We start from the raw sequence: 25,351 nt of genomic DNA, 5'->3' as shown, positions 1-25,351 counted from the left end.
TTCTAGCCTTCTAGCTCCAGGAATCCCCAGCGCTGCGGCAGGAGAGGCAGGCAGCTCTGCTGCTCTCCACCACAGCACTTGACCTGTTAGCTGGAAAAAAGCTTGGAGAATGGGCAGGGAGGAAAAGAGAGTGAAGTGCATGTCTTGGTTCAGCGCTCGGTAGTGCTGCAGGGATCTGGGAAGGAAAGGGATGGGGAGCAGGCAGCGCCAGCCACGCTCCTGCAGCGGAAAGTTGCTTTTCCACAACTTACTGCAGAGCAAGTTCAGTAGTTCTTAGCTGGGTCCAAGTTTGCAGCAGCACCACTTTTGGCCATTTGCATGACAACTTGGCCCCATATAAATCCAGAACAAAACACCTATTGATTTAATTCATTCTGGGGAAGTACATGCTATGTAAACACAGATATAAGAACTTCCTGGAGTGAGACACTAGACAGACATGTTCAAAAGTATACTTTTATGCTGACCCAGGCTGGTTTGGCAGGAGACAAGTGGGTGTATTTCCCAAATCTCCAACTTGACACACGCTTACACCCACAAAACGTCCGTATAAATACACAAACAGATCCGTTGCCCGTGCAACTGATTTGCATGGGCAGTTCTTGCATTTCTCCGGGCAATCACCTTGATTTGCTGACATCTCCCCACGTTCGCGTTTATGTGTTTGGACCGTTGGTCTGTGGCAGTCAGAATTTGTAAACCATTTACAGAGTGGTAGCGGATGAAGTGAATAACAGGTTTTTTTCTCATATTTAAATTCAGTGGTATCTGTGGTGCTGATGGTAAACAAATTATGGGGTTTTTTTGCTGCTGCTTACTTCAGCTGCAGCTTTTTTCTGATGAAATAGCCACTGGACCAAACAGGCAAAGTTATATTCTGACTGTGTGAAACTGTCACCAGGGGCATGAGAAAAGAGTCACCATCTGAGCACAGAATTTGGACTCGTGCAGGTTTTTTGCAATTGGACATGAAACTTTAACATCTACAAAATACTTCATTTGTACAATGAGCAGCAGTTAGCTAATGAAGTGTCAAATTATGTTGGCCCTTCTCGTCCCATTGATTACATTTGGAGTATTCAGCGGCTTAAGTGATAAGAATGGCAAAATTTGGCCCCAGTGTATAATAGTAGACATTTGAGAATGAATATGCAAGTGTGTGTGTATTACATCCTGCCCAGAGATACAGTCAGATATGTTATTATAATGCAGTAGACATCTTCACTTTGGCAGATACCCAGGAAGATGTTGTGAGAAATTGTAAAGATGTATAAAATTGAACATTTAGCATGGTTTAATAAAAGTAGGTACATAAGCACTAAAAAGTAGAAGCTGGATAGAAAAAAAAGTATCATAATCTTTCTTACTAGAACCTGGAAGTCTCTCACTAATATAATAGAAATGTCTGTAATATAATTTGTATTGCTTTTGTGTATTACATTTCATCTTTTTCCATCTATACCTTTTGTCCTTGTCAGCACAAGCATTCTTGGCTCCTTTCCTTTCTTTCTTCTTCTTTTTATCTAATAATTTACTGTAACAATTTTAAAAAAAAACAAAACAAAACCAAACCAACTCTAATGATACATCTGTGATCATCAGAATAAATCCCAAAAGCAAAAGATAGAAATTGTAAGCACATCATCTGTTGGCCTCCCTTTCCTTCCCCCTCCACCATGGTCAAACTTCTGAAGCTTTAACTCCATTTTTTTCTGTCCTCATTTGGATGAACCTTCATCAGTGGAATCAATGGCTCTTTTTGCCTGAGAAAGAGGTGGATTAAAATGAAGTGATAGGTTCGAGATGTGGCCTCTCTTCCCTAAAGCGTGTCTGTTCTTATTCCGCTTTGTGTCCGCCCATGCAGCCACTTATATTTTAAGTGTGCCTTCCCACCCCCAGACCCATCTGGTCATGACACTGCTCAGGGATGACTAAAGCAGCACACAGGAGCTTCATGTGACCATGCTGTCACTTGGGATTCATTTTTTTCCCCCTTGGTTCCTCTCAAACGTTCCCAGGGGCCGTGGCTTACAAGCCTATTGCTCCCTCTAGAGCCCTTCAGTGCTGTTCTGGGGGACCACTTAAATAACCTCTCATCATGCGAGATGTGAGCTCACTGCTCGTTTTGCTTCCCGCCTCTGTCAGTTGGGATGCAGCCTGAATGCAGACTTAAAGTTCCTGTATTGCAGTGTAGAGCACAGGCACAACAGCTTCAGATGCTTGGGTCTTAGAGGCTGATCTTCACCTTTTGCTGGTCCAGGAACAGTATTGCTGAGCAGGCACTGGTGGACAATATTATGCTTTGTGCTTTCTCTTAAATTCTTGCAGCTTTGCATGGTATCAGGCAATCTCACAAGAATCCTGTAAAGTCATGAGCTGGGGACAACTGGTTTAATCCTTCTGACTTTGGCTGTCAAATCAGCAGTGACTCTTGAGGGCACTTTTGATAGTAGAGTCTCTCGCAAACCCATCAACGGAGTCTCTAGGAATCATTTGAAAAGTCAGTATTGTATTTTGGCCAGAAATGCTACTGTTTCCATTATTTTTTCTAGACAGGTTCTTACCTTAATGCTCTTGCAAAAATAAACATTACCGAGCAATTTTTCCTAGTCTAGTTGTGAGGGAAGACTTGATGGAAGCAGTGAGTCTTGTGCTCTGTCCTTACGCATATGAGGGTATGCTTGATGTCTGTGGGAAGTGTTTCCAAAGGCAGAGCCCTGTCCCACATCTGGAGGATTTAATCCTTGTCCTCACGAGGTGCTATGTGCCTAACACTAGGAGCTGCCAGGGATAGTTACAGAGAGAGCAACAGTCTCTGAAGTGACTCTTGCACCCCAACAAGGCACAGCTTGACATTGACATCAGCTGTCAGCCCTTCCACCATCGGCAAAGGCTCCCACAATGACACAGTAGCGATTGGCTTCAGTATACCGAGGCATGCATCGTAGGCCTGAGCTAATTTGTGTATGATTTTCTGAAGATTTATGGGCCTGTTTAACCCAGAGGGTCTCAGACTTTGATGTTACCTAATGGAGGGCTACATGCCAGCTTGCTGTGACTGCTAGGACGTCATCAATTTGTCATTGTGACTATTGGAGGCATCCAAACCAGGTCAGTGTTTCAGAATGCCTTCTTGGGGTGTTTGGTCCCTCTTTGCAGTCGCTAGAGAGGTCAGTCCATCACTTAGGCTGTCTGACTCAGTTTTGGTGGCATCCACCCCTTTCTGAGTTGAGCAGAGACACTAAGTGCTCAGTGTAGGTCTTCTGTTGACAGGTGGTCCACTTACATAGGCTTCAGAAATCATGGCACTTAATATAGGCTCCAGTGCCAGGGAGTCTGAAAACAGCCTCCACTGACTAATTTGGTATTATTCTCACCAGTTTAATCTGTTGCATGTTGCATATATATGTGTGTACATGTGTTATGCAAGTGTATGTTGAAAAGAAAAATCTGTATCATGGCTGTATCATAATACATAAAAGTGAAGAGGAGACGTTTATAGTCCTGCTGTCATCCCAAAGCAGGTATAGCCATAAAACACACATTTCACTAACAATACCTTCAATGTAAATCTACCTTTGTCAACCAGACACATAAATGATGAATAATGCAGCAGCTATGAATAAACGTGATAAAACCACTTAATAAAGCTAAACCTAAATGAAACAGAATAACCAGAGAAAAAGCACAGCCAGAATTATTGGTAAGCGGCAATGAGTGACATGTAGGTTTATGGTTATATAGTCCTGTGGTTAACCAGTATGTGGTTAATGAATAGTCTTCTGTCAACAAGAAGTAAGCTAAGTATCTTCCTGCTTCTGCCAACTTGTGTCACAACCTTATACAGGCTCTGAGATCTAGTCTGTTGTGTAGAAAATCTTGAAAGTAACTTCACCTCCCTCTTCTTTGTTCTGGTCTTGCAGACTGATAATGTGACCACATTTTACTACATTTCACTATTGTTATAAATCTTATTCTGCTTTTCTTTTCTATCTGGAAAATCCACAAGAGCCTTCTAAAGAAATAAATTGACTGTGTATTCTAGTAGAACAGCAGGAGCACCTTATCTAACGCATCAGCAGTTGTCAAAAAAAAAAACGCAGACGGGAAGCAAGATGGAATTACTGCAGATTAGTAAAGAGAATAAAGCATATTTTCAAAGTCTCTTTCAGTCTTAGTGATCTAGGTGTTGTATATAATGATACAGGGAAACTATTTTTGGAAAGAAGGAAGATCTACAGGTGCCTCTCTGATATTTAGTAAGACGAATGTCATGGGTGGTAAAGTTTTTTGGAAGGAATTTTATTGAACTTTATTACCAATACCTGATAGAAAGATCTGTTGTGCTGGCAGAGAAAGAGTAAGAAAGCTGTAAAGCTTTATCATGTGATTTGGTATTTAAAGAATGTCAAGAACACAGCCATCCTTGGTCTGGGTAGATGTAGGACCAAGGAGTGGAGGGTCAAAGGCCCTGAGACAGGGATCTGAAATGACTTTTGCTTCTGTTGCAATTCTTCCAGTCTCAGGGACTGCTTTCTAGCGAGGATGTGGAGGTAGGAAGACGCTGGCCTGGGATTTGCGATGCTTGTGTTTCAGCTTCTGTTTTGTCAGGACTGTGATTCAGGACTAAATCGGATTTAGTTGCAGCAGCCAAAGTGGTTAGCATTGCTGGCCACAGGCTTCCTGTGAGATCATGGCCAAGACACTATCTCCCCACGGTTCCTCATCCGTAGAGTGGGGAGAATACCTCCCTAATTCACAGGGATGTGATGAGGACAGTTTCCAGTAACAGCTATGTGTGTGTGTGCTCGCCGTGATGTTGATGCAGACCATTAGCACCAAAGTAGGAACTGCATTAAGAGAAGTATTGAATTGCAAGTGAATGTTCATAGCGAGGGGGGGAATTTTGCTGCTAGAGGCAGGCATTTATATTTACATTTATATTTATTTATATAGATAAATGAAGCAAGCAATAAAAATGGGAAGTCTTAGAAGGGAAGAAAGTCAGCACTCAGGAGGGTTGGAGCCAAGTGGTAAAATGAAGCAGGCAGATCTGTATGGGAAAGCTCGCACAGCATGTGCCCAAAAGAGAACCTCAATTTTCTTACAACAGTTCCTGGTTATCTAACTTGGGGTGATGTCCCTTGATGTCTCTTACTGATAAAGAAGATTCCTGTCAGTATCTGAGTCCTCCATGATGCTGAGATAACTATGCTAAACCTGCTGACAGACAATGTTTTTACTGTTGTCCAGGACAAAGCCATAATGAACGCACACATGAGGTCTTATCAAAGATGCAGAATGTTACTTTTGTTATTTAAAAAATGCCTGAAGTAAATGCTGGCACTGGCCAAAAGCAAATCCAGGGGTAGCAGGATCTGAAGGCATTGCAGTCACGAGGGAATACAAAACCCTCCCCAGGAGCCATCAAAACGAGTACTTTTCCCAACTTAGAGCCGTGGCATGCACATAACGATTTTGAGAAGGCTTTCACAGTTTTCTTACTGAATAACAGAGAAACTAAGCATAATGCTCTGCTATGTCTTCATAAAATGTTTTAATTCTCTGTGGACAAGCTGTAGGGATTTTTTTTTTTTTTTTTCCATCCCCTTGTTTCTTGGCATTGCAGTAGCAGATTATTTTTAAAGGGTTCTGGTTCACAATATGGAATTGATCTAATGCTAGCTTCAACCACAAAGCGTGGGATTTTACGATCTGCCTAGGGGATCTGAGCACCCAGTTCTCTTTAATTTTAACAAGCGCTGTTGATCAGATTCCCATGGCAGTTTTGGAAGAGTCAGCCACAATTTCTAAGCCTCTCTGAACTAACACCCTTTAGAAAGTACAGATAACGTACCAGCAGTCATGTAGATCAGATAAACTCTAACTGTTAGGGGCAACCTCCTTTTTTTACAAACAAAGTGTAGATCATTTAAATATAAATTAATTTTTTTTCCAAAAGCTTTGAGCAGTTGCCACAGAGGGAATGCATCCAGTACCAGGCAGTTGTGAGGTTATACACCCTGCTCTCTGGGCACATATCGATCTTCAGATACGGACAGCTGAAGTGGTTTAGTGCTGTTTGGTGTGTTCCAGTGCTATCTGAAATGAGGAGTACACCTTTTCTCAACACACATGCTCAGTAACATGTTTTTCCTGTTGCAGGGAAAAGCTTCACGCTGACTATCACGGTCTTCACAAATCCGCCACAAGTAGCCACATACCACAGAGCCATCAAGATAACAGTGGACGGACCTCGCGAACCCAGAAGTAAGTGAGCTAACGACAGCATTTGCAGAAGGACACGGTGACGGTTTAGTATAGGGGTTCATCACCAGCCTCATGAAATGCAGCAATAACCAATGCATGTGGAGCAGTGGGTATGTTTTAAGCCAAGGCTCTCCCACGAATGGTTTTAATCATGCCTTCCTGAAGCCTTATTTTTCACGGGTGTTCAGCTGATCTAGAATATGACTTGCATTGCATTTCTAAATTATCTACCCAAGGACGACTTGGATCATACCCAAAAGCTGACAGAAGAGATGCTGGTAAAAGGTGGGCAGCGTATACCTTACGCATCATTTCTTGCTAGTCTTGCCTTTCAGATGTTAGGAGGATTTTAAAGCATTGGAAACCAATATGTCATTGATCTAACTTTTCAAGCTCAGCCACCCTGCAAAAATGAATAAATGCTTGAGAGGGGACACCTGGTTGCTGCCTTGTGGAGTTCACTGTACCTCATGCTGCCGTATAGCTTAGGAGCACCCATTTTCACAGACAGCCAATCTTTCCTCTTTTTTCTTTTCTTTCTCTTTTTTCCTTTCTTTTTTTAAGAATTAAGTACAAGGAGGAGATGAATGGTTTGATATCTTCAGGGGAATACCCGCACTTCTCACACAGGCAGTTGTTTTGTTCGGGTGCTGAGGGCAGGCTGTTTTGTCCGCAGGGTGAAGTGAAGTGAGGGTGGAGCAGATCTGCAGGTATAGATGCTTCTGCAGCACATGCGCCGCCTGTTACCAGAGGCAATTGTTAACCTCAGTCACTAGCCCAAATGGGGCATTTTCATTTTTTTATTGAAATGCCCTGATGTAAATTGAGGTTTGTGGTTAGTTTCTTGCACTCCTCCCGCACGCTTGGCAGAAGTTCTGGCTGTTGCTCAAGTAGAATCGTCCCGGGAGAAGAGAGCAGCAGGATTCAAACACCCACTAGAGAATGAGACTCGCAGCTCGGGATTGCTTAACTGGGGGGGGGGGGGGGGAAGAGGAGGGTGGCAAGAAAAAAAGAAAGGGTTGAAAATTCAACTAAAATAGCTTAGAAAACTCATATCTTGCCTGTGCGTTTTCTTCTCGAGCCTTCATTTGTCTGAGTTGCATCATGACGCTGCATGCATTTAGTGGAAAAATCTGACATATATTTTTTGGATTTGAGGCCAGACTTTAAAACAAGTGCTGCTGTTGGGTTAAGGCTTCTTATTTAGTTTGGTGGGGTTTTTTTGTTTTTAAATTGTGGTTGAATTGTCCCTGAAAAATATCCCTGGTGAACCAGGCAGCTGTGCACATAAAAAAGATATTTATATATGCAAGTTCCAGATTTGCATATGCAATTACCTGGGCATGTTCGTGGTTTGCAGACAGCAAATAAGCTTTAGTTTTTTAATATGAGTCTGCTAGAATGGTAAGAAACAAAATCATCCTGCAGGCATACCTACTGTTTTAAATCAATTCTTCAGTTGGTGTAATAGTTAATATTTAATAAGATTCTACATTTTAAAAAGGAAGTAGAGATATAATACATACTGAAGCAACATACGTATCTTCCTGACTCAAATGTATGTAAAAGCTTCCTTGTAAATAATTCCATTTTGTCATAGGCAAATCAGCTGCATAGTGGAGGAGGCTTTATGCATGTCAGGAGAAGAGGTCAGACTTCCCCCTTGGTAGGAACGCACGGTTCTTTTTATCACCAAGCCATTCGTGACGTAGCGTAGAAGGGATTGCGCTCCTTTCATTTGTAAGTGGGCAGCAAAGTCCTTTGGTTTGACTTCTCACCAAGGGTTTCTGAATCGCAGTGGCTGTTGCGATCAGTCTGGTATCTCCTCTCCTCTTCACACGTTTGACTGAGGTGCGGATTGACCTGAAGGAAAAAAAGAAGTGGTACCTGGGGCATTCTCCATTCTGAGACAGTTCTGGTGGGTTTGGGCTATACATTTATTTTTCTATACTCTCACTCAGTGGGTCTATCCTATTTTGCATTGGTTCAATTAGATCAGTTACATGTGTAGCCTGTACAAAAACAGATTGCAGGGCTGTTACCCACGCAAACTCACGTACAAGATTTGTGGTTAGATGTATAAAAATATGCATGTTGTGTACAGAATGGATTTAAAATGATATTTTAAATGATGACTTCTTGTATTGAGACCAGAATCAAAATAAAAACTGCTAGATTAGAGTGTTTCTAGTTTCAGTAATTGATATTTGGGAACATTCATGCTTACAGATCCATGACTCGCTTGCTTGAGCTAAAGGAATTACAGAAATACCGAGATGTATTTTCTAAGATGTCCCAATTCAAAAGAAATCCAGGGAAGACAGTAATGGGAACAAAATTAGATACTGCTGACTTACAGAGATCTAGAAAAAACATTCTGAAGTCCAAAACCAACTCCAACAACAGTTTTTGATTCATTTACTTTACGTTTATAACAGTTCTCAGACAGCCTGAATTCTAGTGAGTGCCTGCATTCTCTGTGAAAAATGCTGGAAGGTAAGGGGCTATTTCTGAGGATGGAGGGCATCTGAGACAAAAGTCAGAACTTCACCCCAGGACAATTTTTAGTGAACCTTACAGGACGTAGAAATACCTTTTTTAAAAACCTTTAAGATTGATTAACTTAAGAAAGAGCAGAAACATTTTCTTTTGTCTTCAGAGGATGTCGGATCAAGAGCAGTTTCTGAGCCAGAATTAGACGGGTTCTCAAAGTGGGTTTTTTTAATGCGAAAGGACAGCCTCTTCAACTAGACATGCTTGGGGAAAAACCTTCAAAAAGTAAGACAAAGCAGGATTTGAAGCCATTTTTGGAAAAGAGCAAAATACTCAAACCAAAGGCTCCAAAAGCACATATGCAAAGCACAGGCTTTTTTGTTCACTGGGATGTGTGGAGATGTCACGATAGGTGACAATAACATGGTGTGTATTATCACGCATGCGCACCTTCAGTCTCTGCACAAAGGCCTACAGACTTTGGGTTCTTGCACCTGCCACTGTACATTTGGTCGCGATTATTGTGATGGCCAGATCTTTGCATAGTTACCTATGTTACTACCAGATTTGCATTTGCAACTATGATAATTACTCATGTGCAGGACTTACACCATTGTCCTTTTTTTGCTGTTGAATTTCTGGCTGTGCCTATCCAGATGATACTTCCCATCACATTGTCATGACTTGTAGAGAGAGCCAAGGTACTTAAGAATCTGGCTCTTGCTCCACTGCATTCATTATGTATTTTTAAAATCTCTTTTGAACTTAGCATTTTCATTCTCCATCTTTAAATAAATGCTTATTTTCAAAATTTTTTATAAAAAGAAATAATACTGCACTGTCAGGGAGAAGGGAAAGATGACCTAACCCATCATTTCCTTCTCCAACTTCTATGATTCTATGATTCATAAAGCAATTTATGTTTTTATGAGCTAAGTCCATGGGGAAAATCATTAGCAGTAACCAGATCAAGAGTAGTGCTCCTGATGAAAATACTTTTGGTTAGGAAACTTGGTAGAAATAGTATGACTCTTAAATTAAATATTTCCCTTAGGCCATTTGACCTACTGTGTACGTCTGCTGAAAAATTAGGTTTTTCTTCTTTTGACTGCTTCTTTCTGTTTTGCTCATTGAATTGTTTTAACCTACATAGCTCTGAAAAATTCACTAATGGACTAGGTGCCTAAAAACAACGCAAAAGGAAAAGGCTACATGGGTTTAGCCCAGTGCGCCTGAGACGTCCAAGGTTAAGCTGGGCATTAAATGTGATTATCCCGTATTGGATATGTGGTTTTCCCAAATACTTTTTTGGCATCCTTATATCAAATGGCAGGATGCTAAGGAGTGTAGAGAGAGAGAGAATAATATTGCTGAGCAGGATTTGAGAAGGAGCTTAAAAAGCTACCAGCCTAAGAAACGCCTTTTTAGGGACGGAAATTTCCTTTTGCCTCCTGACAAAGCTAGCTGGGGTGGGGGGGACATCTTCAATCAACCACAGTTAAGGGCACCCTCAGACCCTGATGTGAAGTGATCCCATCTTACTTGTAAGGTTCAAGGAAATCCCATAGCTGTTCTGAAGGAAATCTTCAAATGCCCCCTTGCCCGGCCTGGGGTCTTTTTTAGGGAATCCCCAAGGGCTGGTGGTGTCAAGTGCACCTGATCTGTTTATCCTTTCCCTTGCCCCATCCAGCCTTTGCCCACAGCCCTTAGAATTCCCAGAGGAGCTTCTGGGAGGAGAGTCAGCAGAGCCCGCAAGGGGCTGCCATCCCCTGTCCCATGGCAGAAGCAAGGAAGACTGCACATGTCAGGCTGGGGAGGGATGATTCCTCTGAGGGTTTCACATCACTTCCACCTTCAGCCTTTCATGGAAGGAAAAGCTAAACTGTTCTCCAAAAACCCTTTTCATCTCAGTGAGCTGAAATAATACTAAATGCCTTCATGTCTTGCTTGCTTTCTGCTGCGAGTGCCTCCATCTGTTGGAAACTGAGACTAACATGTACCAACAAACAGTTTAGAAACCATGAAAAAATGAATCACCATGTCATTGGAATAGACCTACCATATAAATTTCAGTGATGGCTTTTCAGATACTTCCATTCACCTGGAGACCTACAGTACCTATAAATTACTTGGCAGAAAACATGTAGAGGAAAAAGTGGTGTTTACACGTTGATTGTCTATATAACAGAAATGCAACAGGGACTCTTTCTTCCTTTGCTAGCCCTAGCTGCGTGCTCCGCAGCTCATCACCCTCTCAGTATCACAACCCAGCTTTGCTCATCGCTTTTTAAAAAAATCTTGGCTAAAGTACTTGCCCCTGAGAGCTTCCAATCTAACAGACCATGTACAGACAAAAGAAAGGGATGGGCTGCAAGAAAAGCCGACGGTTGCACACTGCTGGGTCTGTGCCTGTGTGTTTGTGTCCCCACATCCTATTGTCTGGGTGACAGTGACGTGGGCAGGCTAGTGCTTAAATTATGTGTGCACTCTGGGGACATTTGTAGTTGGCTTGTGCAATGGTTATATGCAAGCGTGCGGTGACTGGGGGAAGTTACAAAACATCGCTAGCTCAAATTCACACAATGTGACTTGTTGCCTTGATGTCTCTAAATGGGTATGGGTAGGTAGGGGATCGCTGTACGTTTCCTTTCTCTGTGTGTGTGTGTGTGTGTGTGTGTGTGTGTGTCTCATCAAAGGACAGACAAAGAAGAGCAATTGAATCCATTTAAATAAAATAAAGCGGTGTATTATTGCAAGGGCAGTGCTTGCAGACCAAAGGAGCTGTTTCTGCACAGGCAGGACAGTCCTCGCAGGCCCCTGGCAGCCAGGCCAGCTCTGCGGTCCCGCAGAGCGGCAAGGGAACAACAGCGTAAAATGTACGTCCTGTGGTTGGTCACGTCCCACCCCCCGCCACCGCTGTGAAAACTGTGCATGCCACCAGCCCATTTTTCATAATGAAAGTACACAAAGAGCAAAAGAGCAGAGAGCAGTTTGTCCCTTTGTGACTTGTGTTTTCTGAAGAAAAGTGAAGAGTGAGGCGGAAATCGGCCTGTTTCCATTACGCACAGACTTTCACACCACCACCCTGAATTACTCCAGTGATATAGCACTGGGCCTTTCGGCTTAGCACAGGACCGTATAGCACAGGAGCATCACATAGTGCGGGACCACCTGACACTGGGTGTTAAAAGTTTGGCTGCAGAACGGGACCAGAGGTCGCATGTCTGGAGGCAGTCAGCTCTGCAGAGCATCCAAGGGCACCTCCACAGCTCTTGGGTCCCCCGTATCCCAGAAAGACCTCTCTGTGCCCCACATCCCCACTGCTCAGCAAGCCCCTTCTCCTCTGCGAGGGGATGGCGGAGCAGCCCCCTTGGGGCAGGGGTTGGCCCCCTCACAGCGGCTGGTGGGGCTGGCACAGCACCAGCCTGTTGTCTGCGGTCTCAGAGTCCCCTCACCTGGCCACCCTGGGGGGTGGTCACTGGAAGCAGGAACCTGAAGCAAAACTTATATACACGGGTGGAGATGGAGACACCCATGCTCTCAAGCAGTCGGTTTCAGACTGGAAATCATGCAGACATTCCCGCAGGCACGCTGCCCACCAGCTGAAAAGACCAGTAAAAGCAAAGACCAGTAGCTGCTCTAACAGGCAAGGTGCAGGCAAGACCTGCCTCGTATGGACTCTAAGTAGCTAGCGGCTATCCGCAGCTCCTAAAAACGGTGCTGGTTGTTGTCCATCAGATGTGCAAAGGACTATGAAATTTATATGAATGCTCAGCACTCCCTGGTATAACAGTGGTAGGGGGGATCCTTTTTGTCCTACTCAATAGGTAGGACTTCAATAGGTTTTTAATACCAGCACCCTTGAGGTTTCATAGTGCAGATGCTTCTTTTCCATCTGGAAAAGATGGAACAGGTTTATTTTCCCTGGCATTTATCAGTCCCACCGCTGAGGCAGTTAGAAGAGTTGATGTTGGGTGATATCAGGCAGGGAATTCATCATTTTAGTTTAATAAAATTGCCAGATACATGCAATACAAAATCTTGTGTCAAGATTGCTTTTCTGGGAGTGCAGCAGCTCATACATATTTGCTTGCCTAGCTATTTGGCTGTTTTTTTAAAGACACACAGAAGTGTTGACAAGGCAAGCTCCTTCCTCACATAAAGAAGGTAAACAGGAAACCAGAGTTGCTGTGGTGTGGGCTTGGAACAGTGGTAAGACTGGCCCAGTCCTATAGAAATTATTTAAAATCCTTTTTTGAGTCACTTAATCCCACACAACTTTTCCCCCCTCCCCCCCCTCCCCCCACTCCTTGAATTAGTGTGATTTTAAATTGAGAACAGGTAGGTAGTTATTTTTCATTTCTTTCACTTTTTTCGTCTTTGTTGACCTTTTGGTTTTTTTGCACTTCATTATTATATCATCTAGTGGTTGAATGGCTACAAAAACTGTGGTGAATATTTTCAAGTGTTCACCTATATTTGCATGGTGGCATTTTCAAAGGCTATACAGCCTTGGTCTAGCTCTGCTGAAATCAGTGGGCAAGTACTCTGTAACTGTGACAAAAGCAGAATTAGGTGAATGTATATTACTTCTGAAAATGCTTCCTAAGCATTTAGGAATGTAGGTCTGACTTTCTCCTGTCAACTGCACTTACCTACAAAGAATTTGTAGCTGTTAAGTTCGGTGAACAAGTCTTTTGAGGGGGGAGCATTTTCCATAGAAATATGAAAAAAGACTGTATAGATGCTACTTGTGTGTGTATGTAAAGCAAAAACATTAATATGCAGCACCCTGGCAAGTAGGTTGGCCATAGGGGATGTGACTATACGCTGGTCCCCACTGAAGACCCTAGTTCACTGACATGCCAAGTATCTTCAGTAAAGTTAGCTGGTGGTGCTCTAAATCAAAGCTTTCCGAGTCTGGTCCTTCATCCATCATGTTTCTTCAGCAAGGACGGACTTTTGAATGGCAGTCATTAAACATGAGTGAACGAAAGGTTTATAGCGGCTGCTGGGGTTTTGGCATGAGCTGGGGAAAGATGGGCTTGTAGCTCAAACCCCATGTTGCACCTGCCTACTGTGGTTTTAAGGGTGTCGCCTAGCCCCTACCCTTCCTAGGAGGAGGTTAGCTAGCAAAGCTGGGCTGTTGGAGGATCAGTCAGCAATCCCACTGTCCCCTCCAGGGTTCACCACCAAATACCTTCTGCGCTGCTGGCAGATGAGAACGTTTCCTGCAGGGATGGGCTGGAGGGCAGCAGGACCCAATTGCACACAACCTCCGCAGCATGCTTCCTTCACCCTACTCTCCGCAGCAGGTGGTGGAGAGGGGGCTTTCTCTTCCTCAGGCTCCTAAGGGAGCTGGGAGAAGGGGGAGGGAAACTTCCACCCTGTCTGGAGTGGTCATACACTCCTGTTCGCCAAACAAGCTTTTGGCAGTGCAGGACCTTTTCTGAAGCCTCTGGTTTTGAGGAGTTGCCTTGCTTATGGGTTTACCAAAACAACACGTGTCTAAGAGAAAGGCTGGATGAAGCGGTGTGGCACTTTGAGTGAAGAGCCCTATTTTCTTCTTGGAATATAACTGGAAGGGGTGAAAATCCACCTGTGCTGCAGTCCCTCCCAGCTTCGCCTGCCCTGGATTATCAGAAGGTGCAGCAGTTTCCTCCTTGCAGGCCCATACAAAAACACTGCAGGCTTTTGCTTCATCCTCTGTCACCCATTGTGAAGACTGTAGAAAGGACTTTTGCTCTGCATCTCCATTTGTGCCCTTGCGCTTTGCTTGTCCGCTGCAATTGGGAATTGTAATGAATAAATGCATTTCTTATTAGCGTTAATGATAAATCTTGGTCAGACTGTTCCTATGTCAGTGCTGCACAGGTCTGTGCAAAGCGTGAGGGAGAGCAATGCTTGGGAGCATCTTGACTCTTCTTCTGAATCGTAAGAGAAAGAGTTGTCTGTTGTATGAGGGCACAATGTGCTTGTTAATACCTGAAGCACATCCTAAAGAGGGGGAAGGATGGAAGCATCTTCCTTGCCTTCTTTAATCGTGGAACAGATAAGGAACAGCCTGTAAAAATGGGACGAGACACAAGAAAAAAATTTATCTAGCCATAAATGAAAAGTTGATTTTTTTTTTTTTTTTTTTTTCCGTAGCATCCAACCTTTATTCTTCCCTTGCAGAGTGTTGTAGTTTGAGTCCATTAAGCACAACATGTACCAGGCCATCTTCTCAAGGCTGACCAGTCCAGAAAAGCCAGGCTGTGTCATAACCTTAGCACATAAAGCTGCAGAAAAATTTAGGCGACAGTGTTGATTTAATTATTAAGGATTCTGTTTGTCTGAGTCTGTCTGCCTCTCCTACCTACACCCTGCATTATGGGCTGTTCTTCATTACCTGCTCTACCTATCTTCGCAATCTAGCCGCAAACAGTTTTGGTTGACCACACCACTTCCCTCTTGAAAGTTAATACTGTTTGACTCATTCTGTACTGCTAACACCAAGCCAAAGAAAACAAGCCAAAGAATAACCTGCTTGTATGCAGTTTGGAAACTTCTCAGAGGCCCTGCTTTCAAAATGCTATACAGTAGCTTACTATATCTCTCTGCAGCTGCAAAGAAAATGAGGAAAGCAAAAAATGGTTCAAGAACCTAAAATAAAGACTAGGCAGAACCACATGAAATTTATGAGCTTTCAGTGAACTGCAGTCCTGTGTTGGCACAATGGAGCATTAGTACAGAGGAGGGACTGCTTAGTAACCTACAGATTAAAATATCCAAACTCATTTCTTTGGAAAAACAGGTATTTTCAACTATTGTACAGAAACACCAGTCACTGGACTTGGTAAAAGCAAAGGTCTTTAGTTCAAGGGAGCACGTAGCTGGCTAGATACTTTTTTTTGGACAGGAGCAAAGTTTTTTGCAAGTCGTCAAAGTCAAAATGGTCAGTATCCATGGGGAGTAAATTTACTTTTGTATTGCCAAATTCCCCTGGTTTACATAAACAATGAGCCACAGGACTTGACCTCTAAGTTGCAGGTCCCTTGTTCAACTCTGTCTGAGGCTGAATGATGAAGACCTTTCACTGTCTAGCGATATTTCGGTGGGCTGATGAAATGGGTTTCTGTCTAAGCTATTTCTCTGACCTCCAATACCATGATGTTTGTGCAACCCACTTTCCCGTTCATTTGTCCTCTCGGAGGCACTGCAAAGGTGGCAAATGCTATCATCCCTCTCTTTTCCCACTCAGGCTGAGGGAGGGGGTCCAGATTCATCCCATCTAAGTTTATGCATTTGATTAAGGTGTCTGAAATAGGAGCCTGGTCCCCTGTATTCAGCAGAGAGACAGACAGCCTTCTCCCAAGGGCTGCTCAAATGGCGGCTCAGTCCTTGCTGCCTGAGCCTTGTGTTTCTGCAGCTTTTCTTTGGACAGGGCTGTCTTTTTGTGCCTGTATTTTTCTTAGTTGCTTGCTGAGCTGTTGGTTGGCTGGTTGTGCCTCATTCTGCACCTACTCTTTCATACATATCTTCAACTGTGATGTCTCAGCTCATGGCTGGAGGGTATTCTTATGGCAGTTTGTACGTGTGGGAAGATGCAAACTATAAAGAAACAAAAGAAGCTTTTGGCAATGCGATGCTTAAGTTGGGAGTCATTCAAACTTTGTCAAGGAGTCAGGATTTTTAAAGTATATATATTGACATGGGGGAAATGGAAAAGAAAGTGAAGGGTATAATTTTGCAGACTAATTTAACTTTCATGAACAACTTCTTCCCTCCAAACTCCTAATGCTCGGTTCCCTTACTTTTACTTTGCTGTGATGACCTAATTCCTGGGGTGAACCCACAGAATAATTGCACTTCCATGACAGAAGTAGAGGACACATATATGTCAGATTCATCAGAAGTTTTGGTGGATCCATGGCAAGCAAAATAATTGCGTTTTAAGTGGAAATACGTTTGTGCATTGCTATTTGCTAGTACAGCACAGGCCTCACCAGCAGAGCTGGGGGGAGAGGAAGCAGATTTCCTGCCTTGCAAAAATTGTCAAGATTGCTTTTTCTGGCTGTGGTAGCTCAGGGTAGACGTGAGGCTTTTCATATGTTTGTCAGGAGGCAGGGAGAGAGCTGGAGGGACCGAGCCCAAAGAAGCCCGTGGTCCTTTGTCAGCCCAGTCAGCATGCCAGCTGGAGCGAGGGACACCGGCAGCCTCCGCTTGTCCCTTTTTCTGGGGACATTCCCTACTGGAGATCTCCCGACGCAGCTGGATAGTGAATCCGTGACAAAAAGGGTCTCTCGGCCTGCAATTAGGGCACTCTCCTGGAAAACAGGAAAACAAAGTTTGTTTTCTAGTATAGACTATGCAAAAGGAGCTTGATCTGGACTCTCCCACCTACTCTTGTTTGTACCGGGGCAGGACTCCCTCTCATCGTAAATTTTGCTCTACCTATAGCATCTGTTTGTGGGGGTTTTTTAAAAAGCACTGATTTAAAAAAGAAGAGGTAAGAAAAAAAAATCTTGCCCAAGTATTGTTTAACTACTGTTAAAACACATAGGAAAAAAATGCACCAGCTGCTCAGGGAGCATGCTGTTGCAGAAGGGCGACTAACCCCCCAAGAGAGGTGCAAGAAGCTACCTGGGGTTTCCTCCAGGCAAAGTGGGACATTACCAGAGAGCAGGGAAACTGCCATGTAAGTCTTTGTTCACTTTGTTGGTATCACTGGACACTTGTTCAACACACAGCCAAATTGGATCACCTGGTGGAAAAATTAAATGCTCAGCAAAGGATCGTACCTGAAATGTCTCGTATGTCTGCAGTTACTCAGAGTAACAAGCAGATTTTTCCATAGAGACACAGAAAGGGTGAGGTTTGCCAGGGAGCTGACAGGAGAAGCGCATCTGGAAGGACTTCCTGGTGTCAGTCTGTCCGTGCTCGGCATTACTTGGCATTCTGCTTCTGAATGGCTGCTGGATGTCAGCCTCATCACCAAGTCGTTTAATATTCAGCCTCATTCACACATTTCCCAGCACCTCGTGCCTACGGTCAGGTCGGGTCTGGTGACCAACACTGATTCTGCTGGTAATTATAGACACGGCACAAAAATGTTTAGCATAATATCCTGTCTGCCATGATGTTCCTTCTGTCTGGAAAGAAGGCTTGCGTTGTACAGTGCTTAAGAAAAACAGAAAAAAGAAAAAATTACTGATGAGTCTGCTCAAAGCTCTGACTACCAGCACCATTATTTTTCCTCACCACAGCAATAACATTTTTAACTGAGGAAAGAGAAAATATCCTAGTGTGTCTAATTCCTTTTTTAGGAACTTTTTACATTATATTTTAACACTGTACAAGAGGTTGATGAGCTCTGACACTGTCCTGTACTGATCCTTCTAAAGCCTGAGTGTGGTATCAGTCTTTTCCAAGTGACGAAGGCTATAGAGGAAACCACTTTACAGATTGGTTTTATTTTCAAGCGTGATTTCCCAGAGCCCCATGGGCTGCTGTGTAACAATGGTTAGTGCCTTATGCTAAGCACGTGCATACATCTCTGCAGTATTAGGTCAGGTCTGTTTGAAAACACAGCAAATGGTGTCCTAGAAAAATTATTCTACCTGCTCCTTCTGTGCAGATAGAAAATCAGGGAAAAAGAGTGTGCAAAGTATTTTATATCTGGGATAGCTGGGACATAGGAAAATGTTAGTGGTTTATACACTTAAGGCACTCTTTCTGTTGTTAGGAAAAAAATGCTTTTTTGTGAGCAGGATAGCTGATTTTCAAGCATTTCCATTTCCCAGCTTGGTAGCAATATAGAAGCACTGTACTTTAATTCACTTTTGTTTACAAGAATACATCATTTTTTGCACTAAAGATAGTGTGCTCACTTCCTACAATAATGTGAAAGAATGTATTTTCTTCTCATCCTTCACTATGTGCAAAATAATTGGATTTATTTTAGCTCCATGGCACAGAACAATGTTTACCACTTTATTAACTGGACACAATGAAACATGGCTTATTTCCTACCCCACTAGAACTGGAGCCAAACCAAAGCCCTGAACACAAACAGCCCTGAAAAGAGGAGATGCTTGGATCAAGGTCCAACGTGGTTCCAAAGCAGCCAGCTTAAACCAAGGCGTCTGGTCTCATCAGTCACTCTCTCCTCCAGCAAAGTCAGACCAGATGCTGTATTTTCCCGTGTATAATCCACTTTTTGGGTGTGAAAAATTTCCATTGACACCTGGGAAAAGGGGGGGCAGAGGAGAGAGGGGGAGGTATTCTGCTCCCCTCAGGGAGAAAGTGCTCCGCTTAATTAAGCTCCCCTTATACCAGCTCCACACAAGTACAGCCTGCTGATTTGGGGCAAGAAATTTGTGGATAGTACACACGAAAACCTGTGGCATTTCTGCTTGGGTCTGCCTCTGGCTGAGATGCTCAGTAGCCATGAGCCAGTGAGTCTCCATCAGACACACCCAGTCCCCCAAGCCCAAATCTTTTGCGGGTGTTAGTACCTCCCGATGCACCAGCTCCAAATAGTCAGATTTGTGAGTGAATGAGAGCAAGCGACAGAAGAGCGTACTTGTCCTGTGACTTGATTAAACGAGAGAAAAAAAGTCCATTAATCCATTCCAGCAGTGTTTACTTGTAAAACGGTCCTGGGTACCCACAGGAATTTCAGTAGCTTCAGCTGGCAGAATGAGAGTGAATGAGAGTACCGATGGCCTCATGCCTTTCCTTAGCCTCTGTTTTACCTGCTTCTCCCCCTCTGAACCTGAAAGGCATCTAATGACACTTTTAAAAACTAGGTTAAAAGGAAAGTAATGGGACACCTGGCACGTCGGGGCAGCCTGGAGAGATGCTGTCATCTCCATGGGGCCAGCTGCAGTGTGAAACCCGGAGCAAGCAACCAGTCCCAATGAGTGCCCTATATGCACAAAAACGGGGGCTGCCAAGGCACTTTATTCTTGTTATTTCCACATCCAGAGCCCCAACCAGATGGCTGTGAGCCAAGCCGAGTGCTCCATGGTCTCTTAAAGTCTATAAAACTGCGTTTCCCTCCCATTAAGAGGGAAAGCACTTTCATGTTGCGTTGCTGTAAAAGTATCGGAAAAGCTAATGTTTTCTCTGCCCTCTTTGCTTAATATTCTGCCTAAAAAAATCTGCCTGGCCTCACTAAGACAGTATTTGAAAGGACTAAGTTCAAAAAATGTCCAAAAGCCCCCAATCCTGTGGTTTAGCCAAGCAGGCTGGATGTCGTATTTATTCCAGTGTCTCAAACACTGACCCTGCAACCCAAGGGAAAAAGGTGCTGCCCTTTTCTTTCCTCTGCTAGTACCTGCGAATTGATGCTTGACAAAAGGCATGAGGACGTGGGGAGGGAAAGAGGATAGTGGTGCCGTCTCGTGGCAAGCCGTCTCTGTGAGCTCTGGGCCAAGGTCTTCTTCATTCAACAGCTGGATGTTTGATTGACTTCCATAAAGTCCCATCTGATTTGCAAAGTGTTGTGGCAGATCCTCGTGGCCAAACTGCCAGCTCAGCAGAGCCGCACCAGTTTCCGAGCGCCTTCCTGCTGCTCTTTTTCATCCAGCATCATGCTGCTCTCCTGCGAAGGGGAAGCCTGGGCTTGTGGTCACCGCGCTGAGCTGGGAGGCGAGCATCTGCCACAGGATCACTGCCTGACCACAGGCAAGTCACCTCATTTCTCTGTCATTCAGTTTTCCACTTATAAAAGGGGGATAATAATAGTCTTGGGCTTCACGGGGGTGACGTGAGGATAACTTGCCTGCTCTTTAAGCAAGGTGTTTGGAGGGTAACTTCAAAGTAAAGCTAACAAACACAAAAATACAAGTCACCCTAGCAAAGCTCTGCCTGTGCATTTATAGTGGCTTGGGAAAACCATTTATATTTGTTACATTTTTGTGACACAGTTCTTTACATTCCTGCTGCAGACCTTCATGCAAAACAGGTTCTGTGCTGCTACCTGCAGCAGTCAGCAAGGGAGAAAAGGTGAAAGAGCACTTCTGATGGGGGGGGCAGGAAGAGCCACTTTTGGAGCTACATCATGAGGTGACAATTGCCTGACGTTTTTTCTAGATAGTTCCCACCAAAAATTACAACGTATGGACAAAAACAACAGCAGAGTTCCCCTCAGAAGGAACCTACTGGTGCTGGTATTTGTCCCCAAATACATTGACACGAGTGGGATTTCCACAAGCCCAAGGGATGAGGCGGATCTCAGGTTCGGCAGGATGATCTGCGGCAGCACAGGGCTGGGGGGGGACAGGCATCCAGGAGTTTTGCTTGGTGGATGCGCGGTGGAGACCTGCAGAGATACTCCCATCAGCTTAGAAGGAGCTGGCCTGGGAAGGGGGTGCCCCGCAGTGACCTCAGGAGGATGCTGTGCCCGGGTTAATTTGCCCTGCTTGCTGCCTGCGAGCTGGGTTGTTCACAGCAAGCTTGGGTTTGTCTCCCCTGCCCGGCGTTGTGCCAGCTCGACACGAATTTAGTACCTGAGCTAGACTGAAGGGGGAAACTTAATTCTTGCCTCACTGGCCTTAATGCAGCCCCCGTCCTGTTGGCTTCAGAGGAACCACTCACCTCCGTGTGAGGCTGCTAGCACACCGGCTTGCACTGCCGGGACGCTTGGTTTGGTGCCAGGCAGGCAAAATTCCGGATGCCGGGAGGGCAGCACTGGAGAGGTAGGAAGAGAGAGTAGGGTAGCAGGAGGTCAAACTTGGCATTGGTGCGCTCACTTAAAAGCCGAAAATGTTTGAGCAGAATTTGAAATTAGGAATAAATTACATCGGGGGGGGGTGGGGGGTGGATTTGGAAGGACATGGGCTCTTGGCCCTGCAAGCCCTGGGTTCAGCCTGCTGAAGCTTAAAATAATCCAAATGTATGAGGTATTTTACACATCTTGTATGACTCCGTGTGTTTGTATTCAAGTCCAGTGTAAGAAGCCCAAGGCTTGAGTCAGCATCCAGCTTTGCACTGCTGACAAATGAAGCATTTGCTCTTGACCAATGAGAATGTCAGATAAAAGTCTTTTTCATCTTTCTTCTCTTCTCCTCTTGGGGTTTTTTTTTTTTTTTTGGAAGCCTTAATGGGACTCTTTAATGATGAAACCACTACTATATAATATGTCTTTTTATATTTTAATTCCCGCACCCCCCCCCCCCCCCTTGGGATAATTTACAGCACAGTGTGGAATCTGAGACAGTTCAAGCTGTGCCAAAGGGCCTGGCAGCAGGAAGAAACGCTGAGCCACTGTGATTTGGAACCATAATACAAGTTATAAAATTTAATTTTAGAAATGCAGCTACTGGGAACTGCTTTTAAATGCACATTTTCCTTTTAGCACTCAAAATGGTCCTGTGTCTTGATTGAGCTGTTACGGTGGCTTGAAAGAGTGCTCTGTAGAGTAACGGGCTTACAGAGCTCTTCAGAGATCTTTTGCTGCTTATTCACTGATACTCAAAATTGGAAGCTGGGTGTTTATGAATGTTTATGTATTAAATACTATGGGGATGTGTGGAATAGGGCACGGTGGATTATTTTCAGGAGTTTCATGCCAGTCTCCTTCACTGCTGTAGCTGTGAGTTGAGAGAGGAGTCACTGCAGGAACAGCACTGGCCACCTCCTTGCGGGGAGGACAGAGTTGCAAAGCAAGCTGCAGAAGGCAACTCTTCATGACAAGAAAATGAAAATCGAGAGCAGATAGACAGCAAACTATCGTCTTCAGCAGAAACCAAGGATAATGCCACCTTCTTCAAGAGAACAAGTAGAAAAAAAGATGTTTGACCTCTGGGCTAGAGATTTGACATGCATTCCCATCAGGGTAACAGTGCCCTATAGGAAGAAAGGGGAAGGGATAAGCCACAGAGATTCACGAGGCAGCTGATTTCTTGAGACAAATGCAAAGTGTGAAAATGGGATTGGGTTTGGAGGAAACAGAGGGATGATGACATTCATTGCTCCATAAGAAGGTCCCCAAGCAGAAAGTATGAAAATTACATTTTTGGAGCTGGGGATCCTACTCCATCAACTAAATACAGGTGGGTTGAGGATATTTCTTCATGGACTCATTGCCATCAGTATCTTGCCCTCCATCTGGAGACAGAATTTTTGAAAGGACAACTTGTGTGCCAGACACAGTCTGCTTTTGGGCTTTCTGCTGAAGGGCTGTTTTCTGTGATGTTTAAGAAGAAAAAGCTTTGCTGGGGGATGGGGGGAAATTACAAAGGAAAGGTTTGCTTCCACCTGGTTGGGAATGTTGCTGAATCATCCCATTTCAGACATTTCACCAAACACAATTCTGCTAGGGAGGTTTCCATTTCAGCCCCAAAGCATAGTGTCAGCAGTCTTGCAGGATAAGATACCCCACTTTTGAAGGATACCTTGTAGGGCTGGAAACCAATGGACACAAAAGTGGTTTGCAAAGTCATGGCAAAAGGTTAACTCTTAAGAGGGTGGAAAGAGGATTTGAAATTTGTGCTTTTGTCCTGCCTGCCAGAGGAGCAAGTGCTCCAGCAGATGAGATGTCCCTCTTGTATGCTCTGCGTGCAGTCTTCACGGTTGCAGGTTGACGCACAAAGGATCCCATAGCAGAGAGCAGCCACAGACAACGGTTAGAAATGCATTACCTTAGTCCTTGTGTACCGCTCGGTGCTGCTAGCTAAGGCTTACCTTGAAACCAGTCCTGCCCATGATGAGATATGTCTCTGCCCTTCCAGCTGAATCTGGATGTGCCTCGATGCTGCGCTGGAGCTGGGCCTCTCCAGTGCCTTCCCTGTCCCTTCCCAGCCCTGCGGGGCCGCAGCTCTGGAGCTTCATGGGGACTGTGCCCCAAGGGCTGCCCTGGGGAGTGCTGGCCAAGTCCACTGCGCACTGGTCAATGCTGTAGTGTCAGCATCTACTCTCTTATAGTCGGATGTCTGGTGGGACCTCATGTTTTTGAAGCCCCTAATGCTGCTAAGAGAGACTTCATTACTCCAGTTGCAATTCTGCCAGCTTCTGGTGTTTCTTTTGTTTCTTTCCTATTTCTGTCTGTAAATTCATTGCTAAAGGATCCAAAAATGGGATTTGTTTGGCTTTGTTATTTTATAGCTCCATAATACTTCTCTAATTATGGTACTTTATGACAATCCGAGATTGAATTTTTCATGAGTTACTTCAGTGCAGGTTTAGCACAGGGGCCACTAGAAGTTCCTCCTTTTATTCACCCTTGCAGACCATCCTCCTTTTAAAAACGGCTCCTCTCCCAGTGTGAGGTGTAAGAAGGCACTGCATTTTTCAGTGGATCTGTTTTTTCAGACTAGGCCATGTCTTGGGCTGCCCCACGATATGGTTACAATGCATGACTTGCTTGTGTCTCCTGTTCTTGCAGGGAGGTGGTTTCAGTTTAATGTCAGACACCCGCTAGCTGGTTAGGTACTTTGCCAGTGGATGAGGGGTTAAAGAAAAAAGAAAAAACTTTTAAAAAAGAAAATAAATCAACAGACCTCATGTATCAGTGAGATTTTCTGATCTTTTTCCCCCCCCTCCCACAATAGGACATCGTCAGAAAATAGATGAGCAGACAAAGCCCGGGAGCTTGTCCTTTTCAGAGCGCCTGAGTGAACTGGAGCAGTTGCGTCGTACGGCCATGAGGGTCAGCCCACACCACCCAGCCCCCACACCCAACCCACGAGCCTCCTTGAACCACACCACTGCTTTTAACCCTCAGCCTCAGAGTCAGATTCAGGGTAAGTACCTGAAATCCTCCCCCGGCTCGCCCACCTCCACCCCGCCAGCCTGTGGAGCGCGGGGCTCGCAGGCACTGCCCCCTCATCCCTCCATCTCTTCTGGACTCTCCTTGGCCACCTTTAACGAGTGAGAGCCTTTAATGAGTGAAAGGAGGGGCTTCCTAACATATGTCTGTATTTCTAAAGAGTTGACAGATTTGAAGGAGTCTGTACTGTCTCATCTTCCTGGTGTCAGTACAGCTCATGGTGTTTGTTAACCTCACCTATGCTAGCACCGTAACGTCTTGGAAGTTGTTGTTTTCTTGCAAGGATGCATTATGCCAGGCCTTTTCCTATGTGTAGGTGTATTTCCTGATGGATATTTATCAATTACATGGTGTACTTGAATGAGTGAGAAATACAGTCAACGCCTTGCTTTGATGTTTCCCAGGAAGGCAATAGCAAGGAAAGCTTTGCAAAGTGCTTTGTCCCCTGAAGACCACCTCTTAGTGCTAAGACGTTAATATGGGCAGGCTGGTTCGAGCGTATTTCTGTGGCTGGTGGTTATCCAGTGGGTTTTATTTGAATGAAAACCTGCAAAATGGTGACTCAGAAGTCTGATTTCCTCTGAGGCTCAGGCTCAGATGATGCCAATGAAACCAAGTCATCTAGCTTGACATCTTATCTGCCACTGCTAGAGCTGAGTCTGTCCCTGCTAAAACCAGCTCTGTCCCTGGGATCGGCTGAACTCGGTGAGCAGTGAATCAGGTCACTAAACCATCAGCTGATATGTGTTCTGCAAAATGTGTATCAAAATTCAGATTCACAGCGAGATGCACCTAAAAGGAGGGTGCAGGACAGTATTAGTTTTAGTGAGT

General features: G+C 44.4%; 1 protein-coding gene across 3 annotated transcripts in view; it reads left to right on the top strand.

Moving 5' to 3' along the window:
- The window catches only part of RUNX1 (RUNX family transcription factor 1), a 72,855-nt gene that overhangs the window by 16,776 nt on the left and 30,728 nt on the right, over nt 1–25,351 (top strand). For all 3 annotated transcript variants that reach the window (XM_075714812.1, XM_075714800.1, XM_075714805.1), the window contains exons 3-4: nt 6,166–6,270; nt 24,303–24,494. In XM_075714812.1, coding sequence (XP_075570927.1) covers nt 6,166–6,270; nt 24,303–24,494 — 297 coding nt within the window. The remainder of the gene's footprint in view (nt 1–6,165; nt 6,271–24,302; nt 24,495–25,351) is intronic.

This window comes from Pelecanus crispus, chromosome 1, assembly GCF_030463565.1.
Source record: "Pelecanus crispus isolate bPelCri1 chromosome 1, bPelCri1.pri, whole genome shotgun sequence".
Taxonomy (NCBI): Eukaryota; Metazoa; Chordata; class Aves; order Pelecaniformes; family Pelecanidae; genus Pelecanus; species Pelecanus crispus.
Note: the sequence above shows the minus strand (reverse complement) of the source record. Positions and strands in the feature narration are given on the sequence as shown.